The 15,793-nt window shown below is 36.1% G+C and overlaps 1 protein-coding gene across 3 annotated transcripts in view; it reads right to left on the bottom strand.

Annotated features, from left to right (window-relative positions):
* LOC121314193 (semaphorin-5A-like) overlaps positions 1–15,793 on the bottom strand; it is a 135,888-nt gene that overhangs the window by 88,819 nt on the left and 31,276 nt on the right. For all 3 annotated transcript variants that reach the window (XM_041247203.1, XM_041247204.1, XM_041247205.1), the window contains exons 2-3: positions 15,000–15,221; positions 3,305–3,404 (exon numbers count right to left, since the gene is read on the bottom strand). In XM_041247203.1, the coding sequence (XP_041103137.1) occupies positions 3,305–3,404; positions 15,000–15,153 (254 nt within the window). In that variant the 5' untranslated portion in view covers positions 15,154–15,221. The remainder of the gene's footprint in view (positions 1–3,304; positions 3,405–14,999; positions 15,222–15,793) is intronic.

The following is a 15,793-nucleotide window of genomic DNA, read 5'->3' as shown; positions in this document are numbered from 1 at the left end:
TAACAAATTACTGGTCAGAAAAATGATGATTGCTGGCAATTTGAGTAATCGGTTTTATTTCAGATGTTGTTTTATGAATGGTTTTAATGAGTTCGGTGAGGATAAGAAAATATAAATATACTTTCTTGTTTGTTAAAAAAAAGGAAAAATCCATTGCCGGTATTATCTTGCCTAGTTTATCACATGATCCTGTTTGATCATGTAGATGAATGTAGCATCAAATCAAATGTGAAATTGCAATAAAAGGCCCTAGCCTTGTACATTGGAACCCAGCAATCCAATTTTGTATTTGCTATTTCCTAAACCAGACAATCTTCTGTCTTCCGTGTGGTGCTGCTAACTTCAATAGAAAAGTATCAATAAAGTCACTCCCTTCAGTACACTGAAGTTTTTTTTGTTTAGGTTTTAACTGATAATCACCGCATTTCTTGTATCCCAGCCATGTCCTGCTCTTTGTGTATTTGAATTGAGCCTCAAAGGGACATTAAATGTAATTGACTAGACACGCCTATCCATCCTCCACAATCAATAATAAGACTGTGACCGGCTGGGCTTTCTCAGTAGCTGACTCTGAACTAATAAACATGAACCTGGCCTGCAGACACAATATAAAGAGGCCAACATGAAGACAACTGTTGTGGTATTGTCTGATGCAACTGACAGATGCATTGAACATCATGTAAGCATCATGGCTGCCTGTCTTTCCTTTGTATTCTAACACATGAATGATATATGACAGGCTGTGTTTACAATGAATTACATATGACAGGCTGTGTTTAGAATGAATTATATACTGTGTTTACAATGCATTTTGGTACTCAGAATGAAATGGTTTTTTTTTTTGTTTGTTTGCGATGTCATCATGCCATCATCGTACTATACTTTTCTACTATGTGTTCCATGGGTCAAAATATTGACCACATTACATGGACAAATTGAAGAATCATCACCTGAGACAGAAATACACTTCACACATGCACCCATTCCACAGTAAAAATTGAAAATGTTCTTTTAGGAATAAAAGTGCTACTTTCATGGTGTGCAGCCTCTACTGTTGTTGTAACCATCCCAAAATTTTTGTAATCTGACTTGTAATTTATATATATATATATATATATATATATATATATATATATATATATATATATATATATATATATATACACACACACACACACAATAAGGCCCGACAGGGTGTCCGTCTACGTCGATCATATGGACACCTCAGGGCATTGTAACTCCCATAGATGTAAATGTGCGTTGTTTATTTAAAGCACTTTTGCATTGGTTTCCTTTGCATAATATACAGTATTTTGATACAGTTAATTTATAAATTCTGTTAAAACAAACACATGGTGATTTTTGACACCAGATACGTTTTAAGCAGTGTTTGTATGAATATTTGAATATTTGCCCCTGCATTAATTCAACCTTAGCACTGTTATGATTATAAAACAGCGGCAAGTGAAGATGTCAAGTGTCATGCTCAACTGGTTTGAAGGAAACAGTTAATTTTCTGCATAACTATCTGCGCTAGAAAGGCCTTGTAAACATCTGAAGTACTCTTTTGGAAGTCAAGGATAGTTTCTGACTATAATTTATTGGTGTGGGAGAAGGCTGTACTGGAAATCCATTCCATGTGACATACTGCTGTCCACCTCTTAATGAGTACAGCAGAGCAATATACTACAAAAAATAACGAGCCAGGAGATCAAAGGTTCGAGCCCCAACTAAATCTCACAGAGGAAAGAGCAAAGTTCATTTTGACTGTCGTGTCTTTCAGTCCTCTGGAATATGAACTGGTTTGAAGCAGGATCTCACTCAAATGAACAGGATATATTAATTTACACTATAACTCAACCGATAGGGTGCCCAGTCCAAATACATAAAGGATGGTGGTGTTTGGAGTTTTACATAATTCTAAACAAATACACTACAGTGCCACACAAGCACAACCTTTTAAAAATACCACATCTTTACAGTGAATCGAGAGCAGGCAAAAACACTATGAATATTATGTCATATAAATTTAGAAAGATTTGTTTATCTATTTTTGTACTTACTCCAGTTTTTCTCTCTACCTACATTAGTCATTTAAACAGAAACAGGCCTGATGCTGATAAAACACAGTGATATTCTTTTAGGACAATAGTGATCATTATATTTTACTGTGCTGACACTTGTTTGGAAATTGAAGGTTCAGGTTCAAAATGTAATGAAATGTAATGGATGCTTACATTATTTTGTTTGACATAATTGTATCATTAAAATAGATTGATACAGAACTCACTATATTATGCTTTCTTCCTGTTTTTGTTATTTTTCCTCTACCTCACCTGTTTGTTAATGATGTCGATCAGGTCAATCGATATCTTGTAGTAGCCACTGTATTTCATTATTTTGGGGGTTGTGTAATGCATAATATTGTTACTGTTTGTGTGTTTCTTATTAAATCATGTTTAATATACTTTTTAAATTACAACTCTTAATTTTGGTAAGTCAAAATGAAAAAGCTGACATTTATTCCAATTGGTTTTAAATTAGATTGACAGCCGAAGATGTGACATAACAGAGAGGATCTACTGTCTAAGAGAAGCCCGCTATTGCTCGACCTTGCTGGACTGATTATCATGAATCTTAGTCTATTTAAAGATGTCAACAGTTACTTAATCCATATATATATATATATATATATATATATATATATATATATATATATATATATATATATATATATATATATATATAATTAGTAATGTGTAACACAGTGGATATAATTATATATTTTGTAAAAAAAAAAAAAAAAAAAAAAAAAACAACAAAAAAAACAAACATTATTCTAATTCCTTCTCAGGAAAAGGATAATTAGTAGACATTTCCTTTGTTTAAGTATGCAAACAACTCATTATTAATAAACTAACATATTGCAACAAATCATCTGAGCGAATCTTATAAACTTCAACAGGATTGATTTTTTACCTAAAAAGTTTTGACACTCGCTCTGTAAATATGCATTTGTTACCAACAAAATCAATTTGGAAAAACTAAAAATAATAAAAACATTATTCTGAGAACCTGGCCCATATGTTGTAGAATTTGTCTGGCTTCATTCTTCTACTGATTTATGGCAAATTGTAGGTGAATACAAATATCAAGCAAAAAACAACAAAGGAGACAGCAATTGTAATTAGTGCATTTGTTGTAAACACTACAGGTTGTTCTGTAACACTTTAATTCAAATAAGAAAATGAAAAGCTCCACCAAAATGGATGCATGTGATTTTTCTGAAGACACAATCACTCACCTCGCGCCAACAATAAGTTCACTGTGGCCTGGATCAAAAGTTAACTGGGAATAATCCACTGTCTTCTCATCTCTGAACTTGTGAAGCCAAGGCTCTATTTCTGTAAGAGGAAGAAAAAAAAAAGATTAAGAGGAGATGCTACAAGCAGAAACTAACTGGAAATCTAGTGAGTGTGTGAGTGATTAAATTGTATTTGACAAGAAATACATGGACTGCACCAGATTTGTCAGTGAAATGTCCTTGTGTTTCACACTAGAGGTGTTGCTGTACAATTTGTCAATGCTGTACCATACTAACAGAGTTACCCAGCCTCATTACCACTTACCATCAAAGGGATTTGGGTATCAGTGAAGATGTGAAAATGTCTCCCCATGTCATTTGTAACCTGATCGGTTATAGAGTGTTTTCACACCTCTGCTGGGTTATTTTTTTCTTGGTTAACGTCACATTAAATGTGGAGTTAATTATTTTTTTCTTTAGCAGTCTCAATCTTTTTAACTAATGCAGAAATGTTTAAAAGTAAAATTGTATAAAGAGGTATATTCAATGCTAATAAATATAAAGAACAGAACAAGGCTGGCTATAATATGTTGTCAGAAGGCATTGAGCGGAACATAATGATGCATGAATTGTGCAAAGCTTCAAAAAGAACTGCACCCTTAAAGAATAAGTAGCAGTGTTCTGAATAATATAGCATTACATGACCCCACATGTTGCTACAACTGTTTAAATAACGTACCTGTGATTTTTCTTTTCATGTTAACATCTTGACAACTTTTTACACTTAAAACTTTAAATCTTTTCAAAATGGTTGCTGTTGTGCACTAATAGTGTAAAAATGATTGCCCACATTGTCAAACAGGTAACACAGCAATTACATAATCATTACATTATGTTTTTTTTTTTTTCATGTCTCAGTCCTTAAATTCTAGGTGATGCAAAACTTTAGGCCAAAGCTATAGATCAATCAACATTTGCCAGGTTCCAAACGGTGTCATTTCGTGATACAATCAGACAGAACATATTACGGTTGTTTGAATTTTACAGGAACAGATTTTTGGAACTGGCTAATGAGCAGACCAAGCATTACCATTAAGTGCATGCTTTTATTTCCTTCCTGTATTTCCTGTGTATAGTGTGAAACCACAAAAGGTATCTGTGTATATTCTGCATTAGTATAAAGTTGGCAAATTCTACAAATTAAGGTGACCATCTCTGGAGACTTAATTTTTTGACTGATGGCTTCACATTGGGGCTGATGTAAGGATAGACGCAGTGCAAACAATTGTGGCTGCAAAATCCAAATTGCCAGCGGGCAGGCAATTATTTTGCACTGCGCTCTGTGGAAGCTTAAGAGCAATACAAATTATTCAACATGAACAAATAATGAGCCGCAATCATGATAACGAAGGTCGCAGTGAAGCTTGCTCAGGTCACTGTTTGGATTACTGTGTGCATATTGCCTGACACCCTGAAATGACACAATTCCTCAGTAGCTGTCGTCTTTCCTTATTATTCACTAGTTTTTGACAGCACAGACTGATGAGTATTTGCTTGGAATTTTTCCTTTAAATGCCAGTTGGTCGTGCTACTTGCCTTTACATGGATTGGCCCTTGATTTAATAGAATACATCTGAAGCTATTTAAACGTCAGGACATATGAAGATGTATTATTCCTTTAATATCTTAAAACTGCTTAAGGTAAAGAACACATCATTGATTTTAATAACATTTTAAATCATGAGAGAATGTGGCCAACCTATAGACTATAAAAACACCCTCTTCCAGTCTCATTATGATGCACATCAATGGTACTTCACAAGACCATTCATCCTCCAGGTGCAACTAGTGAAACCTTACAGGTCAAGAAGGTGGACCAGCATAAAGAATGGAATACGGCAGTAATGGCATTTTTGGCACATGATAGAGGACTGTTGATGAAAGAACTGCTTGTTTCCTTAATAATTACATACACACACATTCATCTCACCTAAATGAGACACCTACCTGACATTTCCTTTCTATCTCTTTAGAAGCACGCCAGAACAATCACAATTTTTTTTTTTTTTTTTTTTTTTTGTATTGTTCATTCTACTTTCTAGCACATCTGATACGCTTGGTTTTCACCCAGTGCAAAATATTGTGAGAATACAAATGTAGGAGCAACGCTCCAGGGGACAAAAGACTTCAGTTTTGAAACCTCCATTCCATAAATCTTAGAAGTCCCACCAGGCAGTTCTTCATTTTAGATAAGAATGCAAGTTTTAGACAAAGAAGGAGGCAGCCTAGGGATTTACGGTCATTTCTTTGGCTTTAGTTACCTACATTTCATATATTTTGAACTGAATGAGCAAATATCTCAATTTCTTCACACTTTGTACCATTCATCCATCTATTCAGTACAAAGCATGTGTGTGACATACAGGAGTGTAGCTGGGGAAAAAAAGAACATTAGGTTATTATCATTACTCTGGTTCCCTGAAATAGAAATGCAACCATAACCTCATGGGTATTCACTTCCAACAGACCCAAATCCTGAAAATTGAATAGCAAAGCTGCTCCTTTGAGCCTGTGGCGCAGTTGTGACCCCACCCCTGAAGGATCAAAAGGACTATGTTCACAGAGTCATTTTTCTGTCAAGCCTTTGCAATAGTGACCTTGAAGGTTAATGGTTACATTTCTATTTCAGGGAACCAGGATTATGATAATAACCTAACATTCCCTTTCAAGTACAAATGTAACCATTACCATATGGGTGAGTGTACCAAAGCCGTCGCAAGGGCAAGACTGCACAACGATCGGAATGCTACAAGACTAAGCCTGGTGAAGATATGGGGAATAGCCCACACTGCCGCATTGCATCTGTTCTTGATAGATACACTTTGGAATAAAGCCCACTAAGCTGCAAGGCCCCTGGTGGAATGGGCATTGAGATTTTCTGGTTGGCCAGATTTTCTGGTTGCGTATGATTCATCTCATCTGGCCACCTCATAGGCAGTCCTTACCTTTTCTGCTATCCACTTGGACAGCCACTGCTTAGACAGGGCTTGACCATGGGACTTCGCCCCATAGCAGACAAAAAACTGATCGGACTGCTTTTCTTCCTGTCAACATAATATGCCAGGGCCTGAACTGGGCAAAGCATATGAAGTTGTCACTCCCTGTCAGACTGGAAAGGAAGGGACTGTAATGGTGACATTTCATACTTGAAAGCGAACCAGAGCTGTCCTAAAATCTACAATGGTACATTAGAAACAATTTACTAAATTATGTTTAATTGAATTAAATACCACCTGAGTTAAAATACACATACTAACAAATATACATTTGTTAGTTTTAAACATAAGTTTTTCGTCATAAGAAATCCTAAAATTATTTACAATCCCACGTGTGTACAAAAGCAAGTGGTAGTCTCTTATTAAAGGCGTCTTTACAGTATAAAGGCGAAAACTGTAGATTAAACCATTCTTCATATTGTAGACTGTTGTTGGATAATAAAGCAAGGAGGTGTGATGAAATAAATTTTTTTTTTTTTTTTACAGCTTTTGGGCATTTCTATGTACAATAATAGGAAATAATACCGTTTCGTTATACAGACAGTCCTCGCACTTAGGACACAAGAGGTTCCTGAAAGTCGCGTTGTAAGTCGAAGTATATTTTCCCATAGGAATAATGTTATAAACTGGGTTTACATTCTTGACTGTTTGGCCAGATAATATAATTTTACAATAATGGCCCGTTATATTGTACTCATGTAAATATTTATTTAACCCTGTACCCTCAGCCCGGTGGTTACGTGTATATTACTCAGACACCTACCGGGCTTTTTTAAAAGTACAGACTCGGGGCTTAACAATGACGTATTCAGCGTGTTATGCGACCTTCCTAGCCGGAACTACGATCGTTAAGCCTCTCATCATGTGACAGAGTTCACAGCTAAGGTTTTGTTTTGAGTCCATTGCTCTTCTCAGACATTATTAAGGGCAAATAAATTCTAAAAAAAAACAGTTACACGCATTAAAAAAAAAAAAAAAAAAAAAAAAAAAAAAAAAAAAAAAAAACGCTAGACTGAGTCAGGGCGACCACAGCCGGTACGGCGGTTCGGACACCGAGCATGCGCACATGGCTCTTGTCTCGCCGTGCCGTAATTCCGTATCAATGTTGTGAAGTCCAAGCAGGGTAATAATGTAAAAGAGTTGTAAGTGAAGTGCATCGTAACTCGAAGCGTTGTAAGTCGAGGATAGCCTTTATATTTCTTATTGAGCAGACGTGTATACACTATTAATAATAACGCATGTAAATATAAACAGACGTGCACAATGGTTTATTTTCCATAGGCAGGCTGTTCGACTGTCATTCAATTTTTACATCACTACAAGATACCTGTGTCGTGTGATTGAGGAGTATGCCCTGTGAACTATCTAGCAGTGAGTGACAGTATTTGATTTTAGGTTATGCGTCCTTAACGAATGAGTAGTGGTTATGTTCCAGGGAAAGTGTCTGTATTAATTAAATACAAATACAAAAATAACATGTGACTTTAGCTGATAAGTAAGTGGGGGATCAAGGCTCTGCCACAAAAAAAAAAAAAAAAGAAAAAGGAATGGTCAAGTCCACCCTATCACGAGTTCAAAAATATCAGACCTTGGAGTACATATTCACTTTATACAGAAAGCACTAAAAAATAAAAACCTATTGTACACTTTTCAAAACTGTACATAGGAACAAGGCCCACTATTTGTTTCTGATCAGTACTTTACCAAGCTCCTAAATTCAAAACAGAAGCTTATCAAGATTTTATGACCTTGGTGTTGACCTCTATGTGTGTAATTACACATATGACCCTGGTGTTGACCTTTATGTGTGTAATTGTTTGTTCATGAACGCAGAAGCCCAGTAAAATAAGAAATGTCACTCACCCCAACACACCAAGTTCAAAAGGTAAACCACAGCTGTCTCATTTTAGTTGTACTTGAGTTTTCTCCTCATTTTAGCAGTAAAGTATGCATTTTGATTAAAGGTCTTTAACCCTAATTATAGTACATTGTAAGAATGGTTTGGGAGTTTAAATCAAGCAAAAAAAAGTCATAGAAAGTCCATAAAAAAGAACATTTGGAATGGTTTACTTGTCTTTAAATAACATAGTTTTACAAAAGTTGAAAGAAAATAACTGAAATTAGATGACTGAAATATCTGTCACAGATGTTCAATTACTATAAGAAATATATCCGTGTTTTTGCATTTAAAGTGATTGCTGCTAACAAAATAATGGTTATATTGTTTTAGTAACTATGTACTTGGCATATGGTACTACTCTTGGTTAAAGTTTTTCATACCATGCTTTCAGCTTAGTGTACTGCACTTGCCTGGTCATTTCACCTGGAGGGTGAAATTGGCCAAATCCCTTCAATGGCTTCTTTCCTGACATTAACCAGCTTTCAGCCAGTAACATGTTTTGACCCAGAAGATACTGGTGAAATAACATGGCTTTCTTTCAAAGCTGCATATTTGATTTAATGGAAGTGCAAACAGCTGGTTTCACAAAGTCTGATTAGCACTAATCTTGGAATACTTGACCAGAGGTAACCCTGGTAGGTGGGCCAAGATTAGTGCTGATCAAGGTTTGTGAAATCTGTCATACATGTCTTAAATCCAGTTTTTGCCACCATGTATTTTGTATTTAATCCCACACAGCCTACAGCAATGTACACTGCACTGCTGGAGCCCTCTTGCTTACAGTCTGAGGCACAAGGAGACAAAGTGGCTTGGATTTTAAGTCAGTGTCTTGTGGCCACCACTTTACCCTGAAGGCGTCTGGCTTTCTTGCATTTTACTTTATTTTGTGTTCATCATTAAATTCTGTTTAAACAAGTCTCTAGTGTATGTTAGTCTTTTCTTAGATAAGGCTCAGGTCAAATGTTTCAGCCAGTCAATCTGGGAATTGACACTGAAGACAAAACAGAACAGTACTGCATTTGTTTTACAGATCACACATCTAGATTATGATTTTATTGCTTGTAACAGAAAAAAAAAGAATATAAAAAAAGCTGAAAGGTTTAATGCAAACCCATTTTCTGTATTACAAAAAAGACCTTTAAATAATAATAATCCAAACAAATGAAAACCATTTCACAATCAACCTTTGTGAAGTGTGCCTTGTTAATAGCATTCCAAGTCTTTAATATTTTAATGAATTGAAACATTTTTAAGTGAAGGGATTAAACAGTCCATACATTGTGTTAACAGAGCAGTCATTGCTTTATATGCACACCAATTATAATTTGAAGGAAGCAAAATTGATTACAGCCTGCCATTGTTCAACCAGACAAGCCTCTTTCAAATCACATTTCATTTTAATTAAAATGCCATTGATTGGAAGACAGGCATGGTCTGAAATTACTCCTCTATAGGGAAGACTTGATGACCGTCTTGAAGAGAAGTATGTCGGGTCAGGCTTTGTGTCATTATTGTAGAATAAATCAATTTGTATGACAACTCCTCTACATGTGTGCATATTTACAGGCTGCATTTGACGTGCACCTTTATTGAAATTGTGCAAAACCATTGATAGGACCTCTTGAGAAACACAGTATTATCTTGATTGGAAGGTTTCTATAATTGCATGTACAATAGTGTGCGCGAACTAGAGTCTACAATGGCAGGAATATCAATGACAGTAGAACATGTCTGCCTCCATTTAAGCAAGACTAAACCATCATTTTCTTTAAAAGTAAAATTAACCTATTGTGTTTGTTATTTGAATTCTACTTAGCTGTTTGCTAATAAACATGGAAATCGTTCTGTGAAACTTAAAACAAAACCACACACACAAGCTGGAATGTTTAGTTTAACACTGACTGAAAAGAAAACAGCCAACACAGTTTGATACCTCTAAAACCGTAATTATCTCAAACCACCCACACTGCTATTTGACATACAGTAGCATCTGCTTCATTTCAGCTTTTCTTTACAGTGATTTATATGTATAAACACCCATTGAAAGTTATTTTTAACACCTTTCCTACATGTATTTTTGGGCAGGTTAAATATAATGTAAGGTTGTATCTGTAAGGTTAAATATGATATGCACTACACTGAGCAGCAGGAATTAACAGTCTCCAGTGGAATCTACCTGCAGAAGCTTTGGAAGAGAGTACCATGTGTAGCATGGTTTAATTATATCAGCCATGACTGCAATATGTTGTGTAATGTTATCTAGTGTTGACAATATCTTATACAACTGTGTCATTTCTATAATGTAGTCTACCCTGTTGGTAATAATGATCTTGAATAACACTTACCTTGACAGGACTATGTAATAGAATGGGCAGGTAATGAGCTTTGTATAATGATGTCATAACTAGCATAGGACTATCCTGCATACACTACCATCACAGTATTTTAGTGATCAATGCTGCCCAAGAAAACATCTGGTTCTATCCATAATAAAGAGTTTATCCTGATAAATGATAGTAAGTCACAAGTTAAATGAGACAAAATCAGAAAATGCCTGTTAAACTGAAATATGGTATGCAAAATGATCATGATAAATACTTAGGGACAGGGTGTGCAATTGGCTTTGTCCTCAGTTTAAAGTTATATAACTTCTCATAAAAGGGAACAGTGGCTGCCGCAAGTAAACAAAAGTACATTTTTAGATGCTAAGCTGCATAATGTGGTCCAAACATGTCACACCCTCTGTGGGAAGCAAGATGGAGAGTGACCGATGGTTTGTATAAAATCAACCAAACTGGATACACGTAAGGAGGAAGTGCAGGCTTGCATGTAGAGACAGCTTTCACTCGGGGCAGGGGTTTATTTTAGTGCTTCTATGGTCCTGCCTGCAGAGTACTACTGCTATTGTAGTGCATTCAAAAATAATTTTGTATCCTTGCCCTCCTGTAATGTAATTACTGTATGTATGACAAATAGATAAACATCTTCTCACTGGGAGGCATGGATAGGGGTGTTAATTTATGTTGCCTCAATGCACAACTGGGTGTTACGAAACAGTGCTGTTGTCAAGTATATTGCACTAGATACACATTCACTGCTATGTGTTGATTTGGGTATCTGGTAGCTATGTTCAAACTTTATTTCAATATGTTTTAAACCAGTGATATTACTATTAATCCAGGTGTGACAGGATATGGTTGAGTGGTGACGTCAGGCCAGAATGAGGAAGCAAAACACACCCAGGTAGTGCAGTCCAAAAGACGCGCTGTGTGCCGTTTATTAAAGAACAAAAATAAAACAAATATTTAAACAAGAAAACACTGCTCACAGAACAAAACAAAAAGGAAAACAAACAAATATCTTGAACACAAAACAATGAATATCATCCAGGTCAGGTTGGGCAAATCGCCTTCGCTGTTCCTAGACTGTTTATTTTAATTGTTCTCCACTCGCTCTCCCGTTTTTATTAGTTTTACCGGCACTTGGCATGATTCAAGGCAAAAATGTTGTTATGCCTAATCTAATGTCATGTAATTGATGCGATACTTTTCTGCAATTTATTAGCTAACGTCCTTTATCAGTATCTATAAATGTATTACTTCTGTGAGGACATGGATGCATTAGCTGTTTTGGAAAACAGTGCATCAAAGGTAAAAAAAGAGGCATCACCACACCCATAGTCTTTTTCCTGACAAGAAGTACTTGATAGCCAGGCAGGTAACAAACCGGTCCAAACCTTGCCAAGGCTTAACCATTGCACATAGCTGTGGAGTGGAATGTGTAGTCAAAGAAGAGTGAGTGAGCAGCAAGAACATTCACAATTCATTCACATCATTCATTTAGGAAGCTGCAATTTTTCTCTCCTGGTGGACGGCTCAGTAAAATCTGACAATTGGCGGCAAACATGATCTTCCAGTAGCTTTAAAATCCCACTTGCATCCCTACCATTGCAGCAGTACCATCAGTACACACACAACATCTTTTTTTTCACGTCAAGTCCTTGTTCTTCGAAATGCTGAACAAAAGCTTCCGTGATATCTTTCCCCTTTGCCATTCCATGCAGTGATTTCAGGCAACATAGTTCCTCTTGTTTTCCATCTAAAGTACAATATGTTGCATTAATAGCAATATGAGGAATGACATTTATATTGGTAATTTAATTGAGTGAAACCCTATAAGGATCTGTGTCTTTTTGTCATTTGCTGCACTCTCATTTTCTGCCAGTCACACAGCGCTCCACAGTTGAGTTGACAAGATTAGGTCTTTTTTTGGAAGATCATTAAACAAACACTCAGAGCGGCTGAGGAATGATTCTTTTATAGACTCCCCATCTGTAAAAGGCTTGCTGTGTTTTACAAAGCACATTGCAATCTTGCAACTCTCTTCTGTAGCTTCATTCTTACCAGCAGTTAAACGTGGAAAAGCACAGGCTTGCTTTTCAAACCACTGCTTTCTTCATTCTTGTCAGTTTTGTCAGGAAAGGATTTTTCATGTTTGGTTTGCAAATGTCATTGAACACTTGTTGTTCGACACACAACACTTCCACAACAGAAAGCACAAACTGCACGATCCTTCTTTGAAACAAATCTAAATGTGTTTGTCCAAGCAGCCTGAAATGCTGACATCCAATTTAGCTGTGTTTATTGGCAGATACTTTGACACTCACTCACTATCTTGCACCACTTTTCTTTTTCTTAACTTCCAGAAAGCACAGCGCAGCATGCAATATTAATGGAAACATGTTGCATACCCATCTCACATTGCAAAAACAAGCTCCAAATTAAACGCGAATGCTGCAGATAGAGATATGTATAAAATATATCAAAATGTACAAACATAAAACAGTGTCCACTGTAAATTGTTTCAATGTTAAACAAATGTTTGTACATTTCACCCATGGCATGCCATTATGAATTGGGGGGGAAAATTTAGGTGCATTTCAGAGTGTGCCCTAATTGGACTAGCTGCCTACGTAGCATCCATAACCTATTCATGTTCCATCTTTGGCCATAGGTTGCTGAACCCTGTTCTACAGCTAACTGGGATTTACGATAACCAAGCTACAAGTCACTGACTGTACAGCAAAGCAACATTATATAGTATTAACTCATAATCAGATACATAAATTAACTGTTGTACAGTATGTTGTATAGTAACTGTATTTACTATTATCTGACTAGTGCTTATTCCCTACTGTACCTGGTGTGAACATAGGGAGTCTAAGGAAGCCTGACATATATCAGGGCCACATACTCTCACATCAGACTTTGAATGACATACTGAGAATCAAAGTGGAGCACTGCATTATGTGTTATAATGGTAATTCTGAAGTACTAATCATCGGGAGCACAAATCAAACTGAAAAGTGCTGTTCCAGTTCCAGCTTTTAACAATTAGCCTTTTCACTGCACCTATAGTCACCCATATTCTTTTCAACTACCAAGCGACCTGTTTTCACATCATTAGAAACTTCAGTAAAACATTGGCCTCAGACAAACTGACAGAAAACTATGGTGAAAACAGAACAGAAAATGAGCGAACTCACCAGGGAACCCTAAAACTAACAGCTCTCAATGCTCTCAGAAATAGTTATATTTAACTTCACTTAATTCATTTAAAATCTGAAACACATCATAGACACTGCACAAAGTGAGCATTGTATCTAGCAAAATAACTCCATAAATCTTACATGTTGTGCACTTTCATTTGTTAAACAGGTCTCAAATGTGTAGTTTTGAAATAAACAAATTTTGTAGTAAACATATATTCATATTTTAAAACACAATAAATGGTACAACACTTGAATAAGGTATTCTCTGTTTGCAAGACATTTTCAGTTATTGTTCCACTTGCTTGTTCATTTCACCTGCCATTAAGCAACACGCTTTCAGCCAGTAACATGCTTTGACCTCAAAGACAAGGTTAAATGACCTAGGAAGTGGAAGAGTAACAAATATACTGACAATAAGGCATATAAACTGAGAACTCTTATTATCTCTGGATTGTGTCATTTCTTTCAAAACTGCATATTTTAAACCTTTGTAGCTAATGGAAGTGCAAAGCAGATAAGATTTATGGAATGGTTTTGCTACCTACAATTACTTTAATGGAGCTCAGCCCAAGTTAGAAATATGGAACAAAAACAGCTGATAGCAAGGAAGCCATCGGTTTTCTGTCACTGAAACCTATCAGAAATGCAGTTGTATTAGATGATGTGTCACTCACTGTGAAAGGATAATTAACCTCAATATAGTGTGCGTTGAACCAACAGAGTTGACTTGACAACCAAGGTTCAATTATCAAGTGTCTCTTCAGGGAGGTGAGAAGCAGACAGAAAAAGAATTACCTCATTTTTTCCAATCTATAATTCTTGCTTCATTTCTATTGAATTCAATGAGCTTGTTGCTCATGTTGAACAAGCTAGGTTTTACTTTATTTTTCCTGATTTTTATTTGATGAATAAATATATTTAAAAACATTGTCTCCCTTGTACCTCAACCATTAAACTAATCACTACTAATGCTACAATTAATGGCACAAATCATTGTTAAATAGGGCTTACACTTTTTTTTTTATGATAACATAGTCTCTCTCTCAGATTAAAAAAAAAAAAAACCCTCTTCACTGAAAGTAGAACCAAAATGCATTTGTTATGAATCCTAACAGTAAATTAACAAAGGTTACTTGAGCTTCATGTCACTCTGGCTGTTCTGAGTGCCCCTTTGCCCCCGTTGCTCACCTGCATGTGTAATGACTGGGTGTTCAGCTCTGTGACACTGCAAGTCGTGATCCCAGCTCGCCACTCTCCTGGCCCATCCCCCTGACAGCAACGCAATCACTCCCTGTAGGAACAGCAGATGCCCTGCAAGGTGGCTTCCCATCACAGGAGCCATGGGTGACCCAGCACTGCTCACTTCCCCTCTGTCCCCTGACGAGGGCTACGGGCATCAGTGGATGAGTCCTGGGGATTACAGAGCAGTGGTTACTTTACATATAGTAACCCAAATCACTTGTAGTGTGCACAGTAGGGATGTTAATACGTTTGAGTTTAAGCTTTTAAATGTTCTGAGGTGTCAAATTTTTCCTAAATGTTTCACCACTGACAAACAAACATATGCATGTTAACTATAGATATCAGCTGTAGTGTTTAAATAGTAGGATGCATGCAGGTTATTCAATATTTATTCAGTCTTTTCCATATGCATATCAGGGCCATAGCAGCCATGGAATGGAAGAAAAATGAGGACATTATTATATGTTGTTTATTTAAATACAAAAGTGTAGTTGACAGGTTTTTATCTGAATAGGTTACTATTATAGAATTGGATTACCTGAGGTTCTAAATTTGCAGGACCTGTGTGATTTTGTGCAGTGCAGATAACTAGCTTTTTATTTGCAATATTCAAATTCAATATAAAAGAAAATAAGAAATGTAGCAATGACAGAATATTTGTTGTAGATACAATACTTATTTTTAAATCCTAATCTATCACATTGAATTTTAACGGTGATATCATTATCCAAATACAGAGC

Source organism: Polyodon spathula, chromosome 4 (assembly GCF_017654505.1).
Source record: "Polyodon spathula isolate WHYD16114869_AA chromosome 4, ASM1765450v1, whole genome shotgun sequence".
Classification (NCBI taxonomy): domain Eukaryota; kingdom Metazoa; phylum Chordata; class Actinopteri; order Acipenseriformes; family Polyodontidae; genus Polyodon; species Polyodon spathula.
The sequence above is the reverse complement of the archived record's forward strand: the minus strand, read 5'-3'. Positions and strand labels throughout refer to the sequence as shown.